At 42.9% G+C, this 16,036-nt stretch overlaps 1 protein-coding gene and 1 non-coding gene across 14 annotated transcripts in view; both read right to left on the reverse strand.

The window, feature by feature from the left end:
* The window catches only part of LOC140619103 (uncharacterized), a 65,074-nt gene extending 49,077 nt beyond the window's left edge, over window positions 1-15,997 (reverse strand). For 4 of the 13 annotated variants that reach the window (XM_072801976.1, XM_072801975.1, XM_072801974.1 and 1 more), the window contains exons 1-2: window positions 7,213-7,379; window positions 6,993-7,045 (exon numbers count right to left, since the gene is read on the reverse strand). In XM_072801976.1, coding sequence (XP_072658077.1) covers window positions 6,993-7,025 — 33 coding nt within the window. In that variant the 5' untranslated portion in view covers window positions 7,026-7,045; window positions 7,213-7,379. Of the gene's footprint in view, window positions 1-6,992; window positions 7,153-7,212; window positions 7,633-15,941 lie in introns of those variants that run through there. The other 9 variants (XM_072801961.1, XM_072801957.1, XM_072801955.1 and 6 more) reach the window with 5 other exon arrangements.
* On the reverse strand, window positions 15,129-15,259 carry LOC140619869 (small nucleolar RNA SNORA71). The gene has a single exon (XR_012019675.1). It is a non-coding gene; the product is annotated as a small nucleolar RNA SNORA71 (small nucleolar RNA).
* Window positions 15,998-16,036: the final 39 nt, after the last annotated feature.

The following is a 16,036-nucleotide window of genomic DNA, read 5'->3' on the forward strand; positions in this document are numbered from 1 at the left end:
AGAGGCCTGAGAGCAGCAAATAGAAAGCCCTAGGTGTTATCAGCTGTTAGGCATGGGGAGACTTAAATCCCCATCAGTGGAGAAAGAGCTCAATAATACATGGCCCAGGGATCCCTGGGTGGCGCAGCGGTTTAGCGCCTGCCTTTGGCCCAGGGCGCGATCCTGGAGACCCGGGATCGAATCCCATATCGGGCTCCTGGTGCATGGAGCCTGCTTCTCCCTCTGCCTATGTCTCTGCCTCTCTCTCTCTCTCTCTCTGTGTGACTATCAAAAATAAATAAAAATTAAAAAAAAAAATAATAATACATGGCCCATTCCCACTGCAGCATAGTAAGATGGAGCTCTTACAAAAGGAAATGATAATCTATATGTAATGCCACAGAGAATTTTAAAATAAATGTAAGGGAGGGGCACCTGGGTGGCTCAGTGGTTGAGCATCTGCCTTCAGCTCAGGTTATGATCCGGGGGGTCCTGGGATGGAGCATCAAGCTCCGCATCCCGGTAGGGAGCCTGCTTCGGGCTCTATGTCTGTCTCTGTCTCTCTGTGTCTCTCATGAATAAATAAATAAGGGAGATGCGGCAAGATGGCAGAGGAGTAGGTTCCTCAATTCACTTGGCCCCACCAACTTACCTACATAACTTTCAAATCATCCTGGACAGCTATAAATTCCACCTGAGATTTAAAGAGAGAACAGCCGGAACGCTACAGAGAAGGGTTTTCGGTTCTAACAAGGTAGGAAGGTGGAAAAAAAATTAAAAAGAACCAAGTGGTGGCCACAAGGAGCTGGGTGAAAGCCTTCGGGACAGGAAAGCTCAGCCCCAGAGAAGCGGGAACTTTAAAAATCTGCACCAGATTTTTCCCGGACAGAAAAGCGCTTAGCAGGGAAATCGGGCAGAATTGCGGGAGGGGCAGTGAAGCCTCCAGTTTCCCGGAGTCACTAATAGAGGAAGTGCCCCCTGGGGGGAAAGCACAACACAAACTGTGGACCGATCTCAGTAAAGAGCTGGAGTGCAAATCTGGCAGGGCATCTGGCATGCAAGAATTCTACCACTGAACCACCAATGCTTGCCAGGGCATCTGGGAGAAAGAAGCCAGTCGGTTAGGTCGGTGATTCCAAACTTCTACACCCTGCTGCTTTCAGAAGCCTCGGACACTGGGTGCATGGTTCCAGCAACACAGGGCCCCTGATCACAGGGCGCCAAGCAGACACAGCCCACGATCCTACACTCCCCCCGGGACAGGTGGTGGCGGGGAGGGCACAGGACAGCGAGGACTCTCCTGCCCCCCAGGCGCCCCCAAGCTGTGCAGATCAGAGCCCTTGCGCCGCCCCAGGAGCATCCAGGCCACTGCGGACTAGAAGACTGCATTCATTACTATTGGGGAGCTGATTCCAGAGGTGGAGACCTGGTCATCACTGTTGTTGCTGTTCCTCCTGCTGTTGTAGTTTCACCTCGTGCTTGGGAGGGGCGGGGCCGCCAGGGAATGGAGGCCTCCCGGGGTAAATAGCTCCCACTGAGCCCTGCAACTGGCAGGGAGCAGGGAAGCTCCCCCAGGTACACACACCTGGGGATCAGCACAGCAGACCCCTCCTCAGAAGACCAGGTGGAAGGAGAGGGGAAGAGCAAGCTCTTCACCAAGCAGTGCTGGAAAGCTCCAGGGAAAACAGACGGATTTATAGTATATAGAACTAGAGAGTACCCCCCTTTTTATTCCCCTTTCCAGTACAAATCGTTTTTTGTTTTTTAAAGATTTTATTTATTAATGAGATAGTGAGAGAGAGAGAGAGAGAGAGAGAGAGAGAGGGAAAAGCAGGCTCCATGCAGGGAGCCCAACGTGGGACTCAATCCTGGCTCTCCAGGATCATGCCTGGGCCAAAGGCGGTGCTAAACTGCTGAGCCACCTGGGCTGCCCTTGTTTTTGTTTTTGTTTTAACTCATTTTTATATCAGACTAAAAATTTCCAATATTTTTTTCTAACCTTAACTACAATATTTTACCACTTCTTCATTCTTAAGTTTCTTCCTTTTTGACTTTCATATTTCTACAATTACAGGCCTTAGATATATTTTCCACTTCTAGATTCCCTTCAACATACTCAATTAAATTTGGGAGATATACAAGATATGTTTTTTTGCTTTGTTTTCTGTTTTCTGTTTCTCTGCCTCATTTTGTTCTTCAATGGCAGAAGTTCATACCTTCTAAAACATGACCAGCATGCACCCAAAACCAAGTGGTATACCGTGCTGGTTCATTCTGTGAGACTATATTCTCTCTTCATTCCCATTCTGCCCCCCTCTTTTATCTCATTTATGATTTGGTGGTCAATGTTGGGGCTCTCTACAAGTAATTCTGGTTTATATAAATGTGGGACTGAGCATGTTCTAACGTACAGAACTTAATAGACTCAGAACCAAGAGGACCACCCTCTAGAACCCCCTCAGGTAGACTATAATCTCCCTCCACTTTGTCACCACCACCATCTCCAAGTCCCCCCCACCTTTTTTTTCTTCTTTTTCTTTTTTCTTTTTTTTCTCTTTTCTTTTCTGCTTCCTTGGGATCCTTGGCCTTTAATTTTTTTACAACTTTGGTTTAAAATTTGTTTTTCACTTTAGTGGTCCTTTTCTTTTACTTCATTCTGATCTTTGTTTTCATTTTCTGGTCTCTGACCTCAGCAGAATCATCTAGGGTGAAATTTACTTAGGTTCTGGTTGATATTCTTGACTCAGCCCGCTCATACAGCCACTCTGCACTGAAGAAAATGACTAGAAAGAACTCACCACAAAAGAAAGAATCAGAAACAGTATTCTCTGCCACAGAGTTAAAGAATATGTATTACAATGCGATGTCAGAAAGCCAATTCAGAAGCACAATTATAGGGCAGCCTCAGTGGTGCTGTGGTTTAGCGCCACCTGCAGCCCGGGGCATGATCCTGGAGACTTGGATCAAGCCCCACATGGGGCTCCCTGCATGGAGCCCGCTTCTCCCTCTGCCTGTGTCCCTGCCTGTCTCTGTCTCTATGAATAAATAAATAAAAATCTAAAAAAAAAAAAAAAAAAAGAAGCACAATTCCAGTGGCTCTGGAAAAAAGCATAAAAGATTCAAAAGACTTCATGACTGCAGAATTTAGATCTAATCAGGCTGAAATTAAAAATCGATTAAATGAGATGCAATCCAAACTTGATGTCCTAAAAATGAGGATTAGTGAGGTGGAAGAGTGACCGACATAGAAGACAAGTTGATGGCAAGGAAGGAAGATGAGGAAAAAAGAGAAAAACAATTAAAAGACCATGAGAAAAGGTTAAGGGAAATAAATGACAGCCTCAGAAGGAAGAATCTATGTATAACTGGGGTTCCAAGAGAGGGCCAGAGGGCCAGACAGCATATTTAAACAAATCAAAGCTGAGAACTCCCCTAATTTGTGGAGAGAAACAGGCATTCAGATCCAGGAGATAGAGCTAACATTCATGAATATTTATGCCCCTAATGTGGGAGCTGCCAAGTATATCAATTAATAACTAAAGTAAAGACATACTAGATCATAATATGCTAATAGTAGTAGACTTCAACATGGCACTTTCTGCAAATGACAGATATTCTAAGCACAACATCACCAAAGAAACAAGGCCCTTAAATGTTACACTGGACCAGATGGATTTCACAGATCTATACAGAACTTCCCATCTGAATGCAAATGAATACACATTTTTCTCCAGAGCACATGGAACTTTCTCCAAAATAGACCACATACTGGGTCAGAAATCATGTATCAACCAATGCCAAAAGATTGGGATTGCCCCCTGCATATTTTCAGACCACAATGCTTTGAAACTTGAACTCAGTCATAAGAAGAAATTTGAAAGAAACTCAAACACATGGAGGTTAAAGAGCATCCTACTAAAAGATGAATGGGTCAACCAGGAAATTAGAGAAGAATTAAAAAGATTATGGATGGGGATCCCTGGGTGGCTTAGCGGTTTAGCACCTGCCTTCAGCCCAGGGTGTGATCTGGGGTCCTGGGATTGAGTCCCGCTTCAGGCTCCCTGCATGGAGCCTGCTTCTCCCTCTGCCCATGTCTCTGCCCAACCCCCCCTCTCTGTGTCTCTCATGAACAAATAAATAATATCTTTAAAAGAAAAGATTCACAGAAACTAATGAAAATGTAGCTATAACTGTTCAAAATCTCTGGGATACAGCAAAAGCAGTCCTAAGAGGGAAATACATCACAAGCATCCCTCAAAAAAATTGGAAAAAACTCAAATACACAAGCTAACCTCACACCTAAAGTAACTGTAGAAAGAACAGCAAATAAAACCTACACCAAGCAGAAGAAGAGAGATAATAAAGATTCGAGCAGAACCCAATGAAACAGAGACCAGAAGAACTGCAGAACACATCAACAAAACCAGGAGTTGGTTCTTTGAGAGAATTAGTAAGATAGATAAACCATTAGCCAGCCTTATTAAAAAGAAAAAAAGACTCAAATTAATAAAATCATGAATGAAAGACGAGAGACCAAAACCAATACCAAGAAAATACTTTAAAAACTTATGAGCAGTTATATGCCAATAAATTAGGCAATCAAGAAAATGGATGCATTTCTGGAACACAAATTACCAAAACTGGAACAGGAATAAATAGAAAACCTGAACAGGCCAATAACTGGGGAAGAAACTGAAGTGGGCATCAAAAACCTCCCAAAAGTCCAGGGCCAGATGACTTCCCAGGGAATTCTATCAAACATTTAAAAAAGAAACAATACCTATTATTCTACTAAAGCTGTTCCAAAGGATAGAAAGGGACGGAATACTTCCAAACTCGTTTTATAAGGCCAGCATCACCTTAATTCCAAAGCCAGACAAAGACCTCCCTGCGTGGAGCCTGCTTCTCCCTCTGCCTATGTCTCTGCCTCTGTGTCTCTCATGAATAAAGAAATACTTAAAAAAAAATTACCATGGACTATCTTCAGAGAGTTACAAATAATCTTAAGATTTGTGTGGAATCAGAAAAGACCCCAAACAGCCAGGGGAATATTGAAAAAGAAAACCAGAGCCAGGGTCATCACATGCCGAATTTCAAGTTGTACTACAAAGCTACGATCAAGACAGTGTGTTACTGGCACAAACACAGACACAGAGATCAATGGAACAGAATAGAGAACCCAGAAATGGCCCCTCAATTCTATGGTCAACTACTATTTGACAAAGCAGGAAAGACTATCCACTGGAAAAAGGACAGTCTCTTCAGTAAATGGTGCTGGGAAAATTGGACAGCCATCCCTTTCCACTCCACCCACAGGCTTTCTTTCCACCAGAGGCAGCTGCCAATTTGCTTGGAGTGCAACCCTAGAAATAAACGTCTGGAATGCTTCCTCCCCTGCTACCCCCACCATCCCACAGTCATCTAGTTGTCCATCAAATGCTACTTAAATGTTGCCTTGCAAAGGGGTGCCAATCTAAAGTAGCCGTTTAGCTGCTTTCTTTCAGCTTAGCTGCTCTCTTTCACTTGTGTAACATTCACATCTTTTGTGATTTTGTTTAATCATCTCCCATACCCTGCACAGGGTCATGGATCCTGTCAATCTTGTTCATCCCTACATGCCCTAGAAATTACCTGGTGTAATAATCAGTAACCGTTTGTTAAATTAATATGTGCACTCAAGCACAAGAGAAACTGTTCACATTAAAATGTAAGAGGCACAAAGTCTGAAGATAGTGCCTTGAGTCCTAGCTCTGCAAACCCAGTCTCCTTGGATCCTTTACTAGTTTGGGGCCATGGACAGGCTTCCCAGTTTCCTCACCTGTAAGGTGGGGACCTACCGGCCTCATGGGCTCATGAGGCCCTTAACAACTCCGTACACACAAAGTGCCTAGCTAAGAGTGGTGCCTATTATTACCCACTCAATGGGGTAATCCTTTCAATCCTTCATTTGATCTTCCTTACTTATTCTTCATGTGATTCTGTTTGCTTATTTTTCTTTATTGCTACTGTAAATACAATGTTTTGTCTCACTGTATTTTCCATAGTTATTGTTAAAGAGTAAAAATATCCTGGGGTGCCAGGTGGGCCAGTCAGTAAAGCATGCCACTCTTGATCTCGGGGTTGTAAGTTTAAGTCCCACGTTGGGCACAGAGATTACTTAAAAATAAAAAATAATAAACAGATCCTTAATTTCGGTCAATTGTATCACTCATGCCACTCAGTGAATGGCCTTCTTCCCGGCACCCATCATCTTCCTGTAACACCTGAAGTGTCATACCACCTAGAAGGGGTCTCTGCTGTCACTAGTCACTTCACATTCCACTGTCCAACACCTCATGCAATCCAGTTTGCAGCACGCCAACCACCCTCAAGAAGTGACGCTTCCAACCCACTCTTTGGTACCAAGAAATTCCTTAAGACTCATAAACACCGAAGTCCCAGAGAAACACTTTTCTGAGGTATTTCCCGTCACGGCTCCCACATTTGCAGGGGAAGAGTCATTCTCCACACACCTGTCTTGCACCCGATCTGCCTTGTCTTTGCCACAAATCGGAGGATCCATCACACCCTGAGCTTCTACTAACATCTGTGTATTTCCAGAAGAGAGTTCCCCCTGGAGCTGCAGACTCAGCGGCGCAGCACATACTCAACACCTCTGCGGCTAGGCTGTCCTAGGGTGCCCAGGGGAAGCAACGCCCGCTGTGCAGTAGTCGGAAGTTCAGCGTTCCCCACAGGGTCCCCCTGCCAATAGCACGGTCCGGGGCCTACACGCCCCGGCTCAAACATGGCTCCTTCCGGCTTCCATAGCAAGGACCCTCACGACCCTCAGAGGTTAGGGGCCGCGACGGGCAACGGATCAGAACCTCGGAGGGAGAGGACCCAGGACAAAGTGTCAGAAACACGGACATCAGAGACAGGGGAAGGCAGGGGGCGGGAACGCGACAGTTCGGGCCCTGGACGTAACCGTCCTCAGTGCCCAGGCAGCTTCTAAAGACGAGGAGGTCCCTACTTACCCAACACGAAGCCTTGCGGAACCTGCCAGCCATCCCGCGCTGTTCCGTGCAGGCTGCGGGGCAGAGAACCGAGCTGTGAGGGTCTCCCTGCCGCCCATCCGCGCCCACCCAGGAGCGACCTCCCGCACAATCCAGTTTGCAGCACGCCACAGCGGGCGCGGCGACGAGGCTGTCCGGTGACCTCGAGTCCCGGCTGGCTGCGACCACGCCCCAGACCTACCGTGGGGGCTCAGCCGGCCAAGCTCCTGTTCTGAACAGGACGCGCCGGGAGGGGGCTAAATCTGTGCCGCCTGGGATCCAGAGCCACAGAAGCTCAGGAATCCGCGGGCCGGCTCCTGATCAAACCCAAGACGGAAACAGCCCTGGAGGAACGTACCTGACTACAGCCGCGGGCGCGGCGCAGCGGAAGTACGTCATGGCGGATTCCGTGGACCCAACGGCGACCGAAGAAAACTACATCTCCCAGAAGCGTCTGCGGAGGATCCTTGCTTACAGGCCGGGCTTCCGGCAGGAGGCAGATGTGCAGAGATGGGCAGAGCTTCTGGGGACCCAGACAGGGCTGGCAGAGGGGACCAGGTGGGCCTGTGGCGCTCGGCCCTGCCTGGGTCCAACCTCAGCACAAGGGCCGACATCCTGAGGCCTGAGGTCAAACAAGACGGAACACCACAGTGAGCCCTGCACACTTGGGAGATGCTGCAGTAGATGGAAAGAAATAGAAGCACACCAATCGTGGACATGAACATACGGCCAGTCCAAGATAGGTCAAACAATTCTCATTACAATGCAATAAAACTATAAATAGCATAATTTCAAAAGGATTTTACGCCTAAAAATCTTTTTTTCCAAAAAGCTTTCTATTCAACAAATATTTGAATGAAATAGGGACAAAAGTGTAGATAACACTGTAAGCAGTTATGAGAGAAACAAAGCGAGGATAACAAAAAAATCTCACAATCTTGAGTAATTATAACAATAAACACCAAAAAGCAGCAAGTTAAAGTCTCAAAAACCTAGTGAAGAAACAGCAAAATAAGCCAACGAAAGCAAAGGATATATTAAAGATAAAAGCAAACAACCAGACAAAATTAGCAAGAACTGAAAAGACACAAAGTAACTGACATCTAGAGAACACAGTTAAAGTGAAAACCACAGGCCCAAATTGGAAGCACATGGGTGAAGGCCCTAGATCTGTAAACCCAGAAGTTTACCTAACTTAATGTTAGCAGTCTCAACTTCCCAGAAATGTCATCTTCACGGGTCAGCACCGATAGGATAATGTGTCACAGGGCCCTTTCCTTTTCATCCCTTAAGGAAGAGGAGGGAATCTACCTACTATATCTTCTGTTCCCCTAATAAGGGGGACCTCAGCTAAAATAATCCCTTTTTTCTATTTATGACTTCTTTGTCATGCTTTTTAAAGCCCTTCCCTTTCTGTAGCCCTTCTCCTTTTCCAGCTAGATCAGTTGCTGCCTGATCCATTAATCGATTAATAAAGTCAATGAGATTAAAATTTACTTGGCTTAATTTTTATTTAACAACACATCTTAAAAAAAAAAAAAAAAAAAAACAAAACAAAAAAAACAACACATCTAATGACCGTTGAGTATGTGTAATTTTTATGTGCACAAGGCACATTCTCCAGGATAGGTCCTATAGTGTCACACCACAAAACAAGCCTCAATAGATTAACAAGGATTGAAATCATACAAAGTATGTTTTCTGACAACAGTGGAATTAAGTTAAAAAAAAAAAAAAAAAGAACCCTAGGAAACCTAGGAAAAATGTAGGGAATCCCCAGATTAAGTCAAGTAACTCCTAGCTCAAAAAATCACAAAGAAAATTAGAAAATACTTTGAATTAGAATGAAAATGCAACATATCAAAAAGTCTAGATAGGTGGAAATCCAAATCCTGAGCTGTTTTCTTTATTCAACTTACCTCCAATTTAATCTCCCCTTCCTATCTGAATCTAGACCTACTCACTTGGTTATAGTCTCATTAAACTCCCAAGCGGATTACATTTGTGGCAAGTTGCAAAAAATATTCTGTCTACTTCTCTGATTGAAGCAAACTTACCTCTTAAGACCTTTCTTAAAAATAAAAAAAAAATAAAATAAAAAAGACCTTTCTTAGGCAATCCAGATTGCTATCTTATGTCATTTACATAAATGTAAATGCATTGTCCCCAATGCTACAGTCTTCCCAGACCTTTCCATATTAGGAACTTTAGTCTCCTGCTAATCTAAGTCTCCTTATTCACAATTATGATAGAATGAATTATGGTGAAAAGCTTCTACTAGCCTAAAATGATGCAGAACTATTTTTATGGAATAGGGAAAAACTATTTTAGGATCTAGGGTTGGAATTGGGTATAAAAGAATAGAAAGACATTCTGGAAAAGTCCATGAGAGAAATAGACATCTGTATACTGTAAGATGACAGTATACAGACAAGTGGAGACCAGTGAGGACATTTCAGTATGTAAGATATGCTAGAACTGAATACAAAGATAACATTCTGAAGGGTGCCTGGCAGGCTCAGTTGGTAGAGCATTGTACTTTTTGTGTTGGGGTCATGAGTTCCAGCTGGGTGTAGAGGTTACAAATTAAAAAAAAAAAGACAACATTCTGTTCACAGAAGATTTGTGATAGTCTTGGGAGATCTGCATGCATTAAAGAAAGCAGAGTTGCAACAATTGATAAATACATACATGTGATTGCCTTTTTCCAGTATGGGTATGGGAACTGATGCTGGAAATACCATATATAATTCATTAAGTTTGTATTAAGACTCTTGATTGCAGATGCCAGAAATATAGCTCAAAGTAGTTTAAACTAACAGAGGAAATGTATTACCTTTTCTAACTGAAGAAGTCAAGCTTCAAGAATGGCTGGATCCAGGACTTCAATCACCTATAGACTATGGTCTCCCTTTCTCTATTCTTCCCAGTCAGCCTCATCTTCAGTCAAGCTTTCCTCATGAAGTAGCAGAGGGAAATACACATACTTTTGTAATAGTTCTGGCAAATATGGAGCGATTGACTTTCATAAGGTCAGATACCCATCCCTGACAGAGTCAAAATGACTAATTATCCAGGCTTGGATAAAACCAATAGTTCATTGTTCTAAGCTTCACTGAAACTACACAGACTAAACACAAGAGAAGGGTTGTTTCCCTAAAAAATAGAGATAAATTACTGAAAGAAAGGGAATGGATGTAAAAAAGGCAAAAATACAATTTCTCAGGTCTAGTTCTAGAATTACTGACTCCTCCAGTAATGGATTAATCCTGTTAATTAGGAAAGTCACAGCATGAGAAAGCATTGTAACGTTTTCAGTGCTCGGGTCATGTCTCAAAGCCTCCAAAGTATGATTTGTAATTTGAGCCATATAAATTATCCCTATAGCCTTTACATCATATATCATTTTTTCCTATTTGCCTTTTTTTCTACTTAAAAGTGCTCATATCTATTTTTGTTCCCAAATTTGGAAACAGTAGGCTCTCATTACATATTGGATTGGTTGATTAATTTATATGGAATTTGCCTAGAAAAACTCTTTCTTCATTTTTGGAATGGTCTTTTTCTTTTTTTTTCTTTTTTTTAAATTATTTTTTTATTTTTTGGAATGGTCTTTCTCATAATAGTTTCTTTCCTGTCTTAGCTTCCCTGATCTTCCTTCCTATTTCTATGTTCTTGTAGATATCTACTATATAAGCCTAGGGCTTTAATACTAAGGGAATTAGCAAAGATGAGACAAATTATTTTTATAACAGATTTATAACCTAGCTGGAACCAGAAGTATACACATGCGGTAGGTTGAGTTTTGCAGGAAACAGACTTTATAAGCAGGCGGGATATTAGGGATTTCCCTTAGGAATTACCACTGGGAGGGAGTGAGGGCAGCAGGACTGGACAGAAGAAAATGAGCAGTGATGCTTTTACAATACAGGCCTCAGCTCATCTCACAAAATCTCTGAAACTGGCCATTCAGAGATGAACAAAAGTGAGGTAAAGAAGTGGAGACTTTGTACCCTTATAGTGCCCAGTTTTGGGGTATGGGCTGAATCCAAGAGGCTAATTTTGGGTGAGGCAGCTCCCTTCAGCGGAGGGCAATTTCGTCCGAGGGACTCATTTATGGTCCCTTAGAAACACAACTGGCATGTGGAAAAATGAGAGGCTCTGTCCTGAGGGAGACTGCATGCCAGGGCCCCTCTACCACACTAAAGGCAGTAAAACCATCTAGATAAGACTGCTTGAGAAGTTTAAAGATTTGCAGAAAAATCAACATGTTATTATAAAGTCAGCTTTTATTTTTTTTTTAATTTTTATTTATTTATTTATGATAGTCACACAGAGAGAGAGAGAGAGAGAGGCAGAGACACAGGCAGAGGGAGAAGCAGGCTCCACGCACCGGGAGCCCGACGTGGGATGCGATCCCAGGTCTCCAGGATCGCGCCCTGGGCCAAAGGCAGGCGCCAAACCGCTGCGCCACCCAGGGATCCCTAAAGTCAGTTTTTAAATAGAACTAGGGAAAACCACTGTTTTCCAGACACACCCTGGATAGCATCACTGCCTATACTTACTACATGTCAATTATATATACTTAAGCAATGTGGTGAAAAGTAGTATTTATACTAAAAATGATTCCCAGAGTTCAACCACGTGCATAGGGTTATAGTAACCTAAATCTTTTTTTAGCTAGAAAAATTTGTCTTTATATCATTTTGAAAAGTTGAGCTTGAAATTCCACATAAACTGGGCAGCCCAGGTGGCTCAGCGGTTTAGCACAGCCTTCAGCCCAGGGCGTGATCCTGGAGACCCAGGGTCGAGTCCCACGTCCAGCTCCCTGCGTAGGGCCTGCTTCTCCCTCTGCCTATGTCTCTGCCCCTCCCTGCTCTCTCTGTGTCTCTCATGAATAAATAAATAAACAAATAAATAAATAAATATTTAAAAAAAAGAAATTCCATATAAACTATTTAGTAAATAGGCCTGTGTTATAGTTTTCTTTTATAGTCACAACTTAGACCATGTAGGTTTGAATTTTTTAAAGATTTTATTAATTTATTCATGAGAGACACAGAGAAAGAGAGGCAGAGACACAGGCAGAGGGAGAAGCAGGCTCCATGCCGGGAGCCCGATGTGGGACTTGATCCTGGGACTCCAGGATCATTCCCTGGACCGAAGGCAGGCCCAGGATCACAACCTGGACCAAAGGCAGGTGCTAAACTGCTAAGCCACCCAGGGATCCCCAACTTCTCCAATCCCTTAATTTCATAATGTTTTCCTACACTTTCCCCCTTTATCTTATCCAGTAGTTTTCAATGCTTAGGATTCAACAAAATCACTTAACCAGGTTGTTAAGGCATGTGTTCCTTATCTAGAGGATGAAGCTTGGATATTTGTATTTTTAATAAATTTGCTAGGTAAATATGCTGCTTGCCAAAGTGTGGAAATCACTGATTTACCCCCTTCCCTTATATCCTTTCTCACTTTCCTAGACAAAAATCTTCTAGTTTTCAGGGTCACTATCCAATTTTTAGACTGCAAATTCATTATTGAGAGCTATCTGTGCCATTCACATCTCACTGACATCATTTAAAGTTTAATGATCCTATTTTTAGCATAGAAATTCCCTTCCTGGGATGCCTGGGTGGCTCAGTGGTTGAGCATCTGCCTTCTGCTCAGGGTGTGATCCTGAGTCCAGGGATTGAGTCCCACGTCAGGCTCCCTACGAGGAGCCTGCTTCTCCCTCTGTCTGTGTCTCTGCCTCTCTCTCTCTGTGTCTCTCATGAATAAATAAGTAAAATCTTAAAAAAAGAAAGAAAGAAAGAAAGAAAGAAAGAAAGAAAGAAAGAAAGAAAGAAAGAAAGAAAGAAAGAAAGAAAAAGAAAGAAAGAAAGAAAGAAAGAAAGAAATGCCCTTCCTTCCAGGAGTGCTTGAGTGATGCAGTCAGTTGAGTGTCCAACTCTCGGTTTCAGTTCAGGTCTAAGTCTCAGGGTCGTGAGGTCAGGATTGTGGGGTCCAGGCCCACATTGGGCTCCATGCTGAGTGCACAGTTAGCTTGGGACACACTCTCCATTTGCCCCTTCCCCCTGTGCGCTTTCTCTCGCTTGCACTAAAAGTAAATAATTCTTTAAAACAAAATGGAATTTCCTTTCCTCCAAAGTAGTAGTAAATCAAAGTAGTTTTTTGTTCCTCCATGTTTCACACTGAGTGTAGGATTTTTATAAAGATCACTCATCCCCACACAAAATAATGGAACAACTTTTAAGCCATGAGCTAAAGTGTTCCTGTTTCAGAGAGAATTAGGAATCTAAAAGCTGTATATGGAGAAGAAAAATCAGAAGACAAACTTTCAGCACCAAGCCAAAAAATGCCTTCTTTTGGCCAATACACAAACCTTAGTCTATATCTGAGAATTCTTACTTGAGAAAAATCTTATGTATATTTTAAATCTGAAAGGAACTTTAGGTATTTATAACCCAATTTCAGAAAATTAAAGCTGGAATCAAACTCTATGAAGATAATTCCTGCATATACAGAATAGACATAACTGAACATCAGATTAGCTAACTTATTAGATAGAAGATCTCTCTAAATACAATGAATATACACAGGCCTTTAATTGTCACTCACCTCTTATTGAACACCAGGATATTTATGTTAAACATAAACTCTATTCATAATGTGGGAAGTTGTGTACTTACTGCTCAAGCCATATTAAACATCAGAGAATTCATACTGAAGACTCTATGAACCTAATGAGCATAATAAAGTCTTTAGACACCATTAAGACTTCATTACACATCAATTGCAATGTTGTAAGCCAAGATCTAATTTTACCCAGAATAACTCAAGAGAAAGTTCCTATCCCCATTCTGAAGAGTCTGAAGAACCTGATATTGGGGTAGTAAGTGAATTGCCGACTTAAATGAACAGGGTGTTTGTGACGAGCATGGGATGTTGTATATGTGATGAATCACTAGATTCTACACCTGAAACTACTGTTATGCTAAATGTAATCTAACCTGAATTTTAATAAAACCTTGAAAAATATAAATTGCTTACTTAAAAAAAAGGCTTGTCTTTTAAAATATACTTAGCAGTTGATCCAACTCACTTAGGTAATCAACTAATTTAACTCAAGAAATTAGTAGCAATTGGGGAGCCCAGGTGGCTCAGTGGTTTAGCGCCGCCTTCCCCCCAGGGTGTGATCCTCGGATAGAGTTCCCAGTCGGGCTCCCTGCATGGAGCCTGCTTCTCCCTCTGCCTATGTCTCTGCCTCTTTCTCTCTGTCTATCATGAATGAATACATTAAAAAAAAATTAAAATAAAAAGAAATTAGTACCAACATAAATTAGGTGGAAAGTGACTACAAACCTCATGGTCAGTTTTAGTCATATCATCAGCAAATTGTTCCCAGGTGTGGACTGGTCCCGAAGATTGAGTGGCAAAGAACACTATTGAGGATAAAGAGTCTATGGAGTACTGTATTTACAATGTAACTCGTGTCTCTGAGGAATCTAAACTGTAACTGGTGAGAGGATGAAACAAACAGGAAGCCTGACCATCTGCTGCAGAGGTGACCCTGTTCCATTGGTCTTGGGAAGAAGCTGTCCACTTGACAGCATTTATGGGCTCCTGAACATTTCTGAAGAATCTTCAGGGAGGCTTCCAGCTAGCGCAGTTCTCCAGTTAGCTAATAAAGATGCCTTTTTACTTGAGACCAAGATCAGCAACTTGAAGATTTAATGTTATGTGTTGATAACAGCAGCATTCATGGGAAGTTAAGACATAGGAAATAGAGGTGACATATATGATAAATATAGTCTGTAAGTAAAAACCCTACTTGAATGGAAGTCTACATGGCCAGTTCTTTATAGTGATTTCCCCAGGAATGCTGGTTCCTCCCCATTTTTTGATAAAAACTTCAAATAAGGTTTTATATTTTATTTAATTTATTTAAATTAGAGGCCAGTGTCAGAAGACCACAACTAACTCAGACATGCACTGAGGGAGGACCCACGCTCATGCTCCCCCTTTAAAGCCTCACAGAAACAGAAACCAAACTGAACCTGAGAGAATGCAAGACAGCAGGTGCCAGGAAGCACCTGAAAGGCGGTGAGGAAGAGGAAGTGTGGGAAAGCCCCAGAATTTGGAAGAGACGGGAGTGGACCCTCCAGAGGAGGAAGCCCTTCAGCAGCTCCTCTCCCTGCACTATCAATGACCAGGACACTGACAGACCGTGAGCACTTTCGAATGCAATTGCTATATTTTATTTTTAAAAACTGATTCATCGGGGCACCTGAGTGGCTCAGGTCATGATCCCGGGTCCTGGATTGGAGCCCTGTGCCGGAATCCCTGCTGGGGGTGTGGGTGTGGAGGGAGTGTTTGCTTCCCCCCCTGCCTCTACCCCTCCTCCGCTCCGCTCTCTCTTTCACTCTCTCTCTCAAATAAATAAAATCTTAAAGAAAACATAAAAACTGGTTCATCGGGCAGCCTGGGTGGCTCAGCGGTTTAGCGCCGCCTTCTGCCCAGGGCCTGATCCTGGAGTCCCGGAATCGAGTCCCACGTCGGGCTCCCTTCATGGAGCCTGCTGCTCCCTCTGCCTGTGTCTCTGCGTCTGTGTGTGTGTGTGTGTGTGTGTGTGTGTGTGTGTGTGTGTGTCTCCTGAATAAATAAATGAAACCTTAAAAAAAAAAACTGGCTCATCAAGTTGTTTTAATCCCTTAACTTCTACCTTTATATTCATGAATTTCCTCCTGTTTCCATAATTTCATTCTTTCTCCCTAAATTGTTCATTTATTTTCACTTCTTTTGTCAGTGCTGTTGGCTGTGCTAAAACTCACTTTTGTAAGTGAATTTGTAAATGACTTCGATCTAACATGAAAAATGGAAACGATACAGATGCCTCCTCCCGGCGACCCACTTAGGACGCCGCACACTCACATTTTGGGGAGCGCGTTCCTGCTCTGGGATGCCAAGCAGCCGACAGGCTTTCCACTGGGAACCTCAGCCCTGCCAATCGGAAAAGGCGCGCCGCA

This window comes from Canis lupus, chromosome 27 (assembly GCF_048164855.1).
Source record: "Canis lupus baileyi chromosome 27, mCanLup2.hap1, whole genome shotgun sequence".
NCBI lineage: Eukaryota > Metazoa > Chordata > Mammalia > Carnivora > Canidae > Canis > Canis lupus.